The sequence below is a fragment of the Emys orbicularis genome, chromosome 21 (assembly GCF_028017835.1).
Source record: "Emys orbicularis isolate rEmyOrb1 chromosome 21, rEmyOrb1.hap1, whole genome shotgun sequence".
Lineage (NCBI taxonomy): Eukaryota > Metazoa > Chordata > Testudines > Emydidae > Emys > Emys orbicularis.
The window spans coordinates 8,977,051-8,981,500 of record NC_088703.1 but is presented as its reverse complement, the minus strand read 5'-3'; the positions used below and the strand labels follow the sequence as shown (position 1 = coordinate 8,981,500).

The window sequence follows — 4,450 nt, the reverse complement described above, 5'->3', positions numbered from 1 at the left end:
GAGATTCAAACATGCAACATACACACAACCTGTGAAACTCGTTGCCAGGCGATTGGGGGACCCCATCACAGTTACTAGTCAAGATGGTACCCCTTGCTCCAGGTATCCCTAAACCTCTGACTGCCAGAAGCTGGGACCGGACAACAGGGGATGGATCACTTGAAATTGCCCTCTTCTGTTCATTCCCTCTGAAGCATCTGGCACTGGGCTAGATGGACCATTGGGCAGATGCAGTATGAGCATTCTTATATTCTTATGTTATGATCTTATCTACTTATCCCTTTCTTTTTGTTTCCATTACAATTTGTAACTTTTATTTAAGTTGCTTAGCCAATTATATTTTACCTAGCAAGCACACATGCAATTAAAAACAACCTTATACAGCTATACCAAAAAGTCATGCTCGTAAACATATTTCCACTTACAAGAAGTGTAGCTCTTATTTGCTAATAATTCTATGTTATCTTTTTTAGCATTATTTTTTGCAAAGCTTTCTGGGAGTTTTATCACCATGATAAATGCTTAAGCTTCAGGTCTTCATATGCCAACACCTGTTATTTCAGAGGTTAAAAGATAAGCAAGAAAAAACTTTTTTATAAAATGATGACAAAACTCTGGAGGCCTGTATACTGCCCAGCCTGGGTAGACAAACATAGAATATTAGGGTTAGAAGGGACCTCAGGAGGTTATCTAGTCCAACCCCCTGCTCAAAGGAGGACCAATCCCCAAGTATTTCCGCCCCCGATCCCTAAATGGCCCCCTCAAGGATATAACTCACAACCCTGGGTTTAGCAGGCCAATGCTCAAACCAATGAGCTATCCCTCCCTAGTGCACTAAAAATAGCAGTGTGGGCACTGTGGCATGGGCAGCAGCTCAGGCTAGACGCCCGAGTACATACCCAGGAGGTCAGGTGAGAGTGCACTTGGGTGGCTAGCTCTTCCCACCAACCACAACGCTCTGGCCATTTTTAGTGTGCTAACTCCAGCAGAGCTAGCACATCGCTGTCTACTCAAGCTGGGAGAAAGAGAGATACTATTTCCCACCAGCAGCCACCTTCTCTGTCACATCTATTTCCTTGATCTGCACTTCAATGATGGACTTATTCTGTTTGGACATGGTGGCCGTCACCTGGATCTCCTGGTTGGTCACCTCCAGCTGGCCATATGGGTCCTTTACCTGCACTTTCCTGTAGGAGTCACACGGATAGGGAGGGCCGTCATTGTACATATAGTGGTAGAGGCGCTCCATGCTGTCGAAGTGCTTCCTGCCAGCAAAGAGCTCGATGGCAAACTCATTGTAGTATTGCAAGCGGTCGTAGGGGACGGAGAACATGATGGCCAGGGTGAAAGTGTCGGACTCGTAGCTCAGCACCCCAACGCTCCCGCGGGCCGCATCGCTTGTTTTCACAAACACGCTGCTCCCCGAAGAGCCGGGGGGAATGTTGGACACAGGGTCTATCGCAGAATGGCCGCTGAAACAGTAAGTCCTGGAGGAAAACACCATGGGGTTCCTTCATTACACAACATCCCTAACAATAATTAATAACTGCATCCCAGCAGCAGGGGAATCCTGACCCTTGGGGCTGGGGTGGGTCACAGCCCAACCATTCCTCTGCAGAGGGGACATACAGGTTGCTGGACAAGAGAGCACAGCCCCACCTCGGCCAACCCCCAGGGCAGAGGGGTTGTTCCTGCATGACCAAGGCATTAGATAGTGGAGATAAGGACTGGCCCCCACCCTCCGACCTGACCTGGGCTGGGTTCTGCCTCCCCCACTGCCCTGCTCCCCGCTCACACAGCTGCAGCCTACCTGGTGGGAGTGCCTGCTGCAGATCCTGGGCTGAGGGGCTGGAGCCCAGCAGCTTCCTGCAGGCTCCAGGACTGGGCAAGGAGACCTCCGGCCTCAGAGATAGCAGCAGCCAGGCTAGATCTAAGGCAGGGGGAGGAGCCAGAGCTGCCCCTCTGGGGCTACACATGCCAGGGCTGGGCAAGGGGGGGCTCTAGGTGGCAGGGTGTCTCTTGGGGAGCTCTGGGTTTTTACTGAGTGGCAGGAAGCTCTGGGCATCAGGGTGTTGACTTGGGGGGAAAGAAGGTGGAGTCTGGGTGACAGAGCTTATATTGCAGTTCTGGGTTTCCCTAGGGTGTAGGTGACTCTGGGTGGAAGGATTTTTAGTGGGGGTCACTGGCTGACATGGTTTTTGTAGGGGGTCTCATCTGGACTGGGTGTGTAATGATCTGACTGTCAAGGGGAATTTAATATGGTTGAGGTGGGGGCCAGTTGGTGGAGTGACCTTCCTGTCAAAATTCCCCTCGGGGGTTTGATTTTGAATTTGATTGTTTTCTCACAGCTTTCTTGCTAATGTGGATGAACGTCAGCTGGGGCTTGTAGCTTTTTAAAAAAAATCAAATCTTTACTGGGTATCTAACAAAAGCTTTCCTCTGTTATTTGATGTACAGACCAATGGGTTCATAAAAAAAACCAACATTGTTTCAATAAATATATTGGGCTACTTTGGGGCTAGTATTTAAATGACTTTGGACTATTAATGCAGTAGAAATCTGGCAACCCTGAAAGCGTTACATGGTCCTGCACATTATGTTATTACCTAAAGCGTTCAGAGACATACATAGACAGACACACACATCATACAGCTGTGTATGAGTGTACGTGTATGTGTGTGTACATGTTTGTGTGACTATGTGTGGGTGTAAACCTGTGAGTGTACATGACAAACACATACATATATGTAATGTGGAGGTGGTATCAATGTGAAATAAATACACTGAACACCTTTACATTACATCACAGGCTTATCGCAACATCACCTGCCCCCAGTCCATCTCCCTGGGACTTAGTCAGACTTTCTAACCTCTCAAGAAGCTTCCAGCAGCTGTTTCCTTGCAAATCATCTGGCCAGGGAAACATTTCCTTCTTCTCCCTCCCCCCTCTCCCCAACAAAAGTGTGATTTCCCTCCAAACACCCCCAACCCTAGTCCTGGACACATACAGGGGTGGCAGGTTTGTATAATTTTTGGTGGTGCCCAGAACAGGTCCAAGTCCCGCCCCCCCCCACACACCTTGTAAGCCAATATATATATATTTTTAAAATAATGTAAAAATGTGAGGGCTCTGGGATGGGGCTGGGGATGATGGGTTTGGGGGTGTGGGAAGGGCTCGGGCAGAGGATTGGAGTGTGGGGGTGAGGGCTGTGGGGTGGGGCCATGGATGAGCAGTTCACGGTTTGGGGGGGGCTCAGGGCTGGGGCAAAGGGTTGGGGTGCGGGGAGGGTGAGAGATCTGGCTAGGGATGCGGTCTCTGGGATGGGGCAGGGCCAGGGGTGAGGAGTTTGGGGTGCAGGCAGGCTGCCCCCGGCTGGGGTCAGAGAGGAGGACTCCCCCCAGCCCTCTCCCCGCTGGCAGCAGTGAGTTGTGGGGGAGGGGCTCCCCTCATCCCCCTGGCAGCACACTCACCTTGCACCACTGTCATTGCACGTGCTCCTAGGTCCTCTCAGGTCCAGTAAGCCCCGTCACCTCCCCTGTGTTGGGGGGGGCAGCCTTCACATGTGCACCTCCTCCCCTGCTGCTGCCCCTCACTCTAGCCTCACTGGGGGTGGGGGATGGGGCTGCCCCTTGCCCAGCATGGGGCAGGAGCGGTGACTACGGGTGGGGGGTCCCCCTGTGCTGGTGGAGGGTCCCGCTGGAAAAGGGAACGGTTCGTCCATCTCAGGTGGAAGGGCAGGGTCAAGGTCAGCCTTCCCTGGCACTAGTGGTGGGGGGTGCTAGGACCCTGCGGCAGCAGTTGATGCCGGAGCTGGCAGAGCGGAGCACAGTGGGGAGCTGCAGGGGGCAGCCGCCCGCTGCCCAGGGCAGAGTCAGGGACACTAAGGGGAGGCGTGTGGGGGCGTCAGGTGGGGCCAAGGGAGAGACCCCGGGGACTCTCAGGGGAGAGATAGATAGATGGGATGTATGGGGACTGATAGACAGACAGATATTCAGTAGCAGACCCATACCCCACACCCTGGCACATCTGTATAGACACCAGCCGCAGGCTGACTTGGGAAGTTGCGTGGAGGGGACTATGGGAACTTGCTTACCTGGGGTTCTCGAGGGTCACGTCTCTGGTGTTGTTGGTTATCTGGATGGCCACACACTTGCTTGCATTCACCTGCAGAATCAGCTCTTCAACGTTAGTCATCTCGCAGCAATGAGGGATTGTTCAGTAGCAGCTCCTGCAAAGCACTGTTAGACCCACAATAGAAGTCTCCCTACGGGATGGGGAGCAAGCAGACACCGGACACAGTGTTGGTATATAATACTCTAAATGCTCTTTATTGATTACAAAACAAACCTTACTCACTCCACATTCACACCCCAAAACATACTACAGTAACTCCTCCCTTAAAGTTGTACCGGTTAACGTTGTTTCCCTGTTATGTGGCTGATCAATTAA

General features: G+C 51.8%; 1 protein-coding gene across 1 annotated transcript; it reads right to left on the bottom strand.

Annotated features, from left to right (window-relative positions):
* Positions 1-1,033: 1,033 nt before the first annotated feature.
* LOC135893011 (deep sea actinoporin Cjtox II-like) lies at positions 1,034-4,195 on the bottom strand. The gene is made up of 2 exons (XM_065420797.1): positions 4,095-4,195; positions 1,034-1,487 (listed from the first exon to the last, which is right to left on the bottom strand). The coding sequence occupies exons 1-2, from the start codon at positions 4,193-4,195 to the stop codon at positions 1,034-1,036; spliced, it is 555 nt and encodes a 184-aa protein (XP_065276869.1).
* Positions 4,196-4,450: the final 255 nt, after the last annotated feature.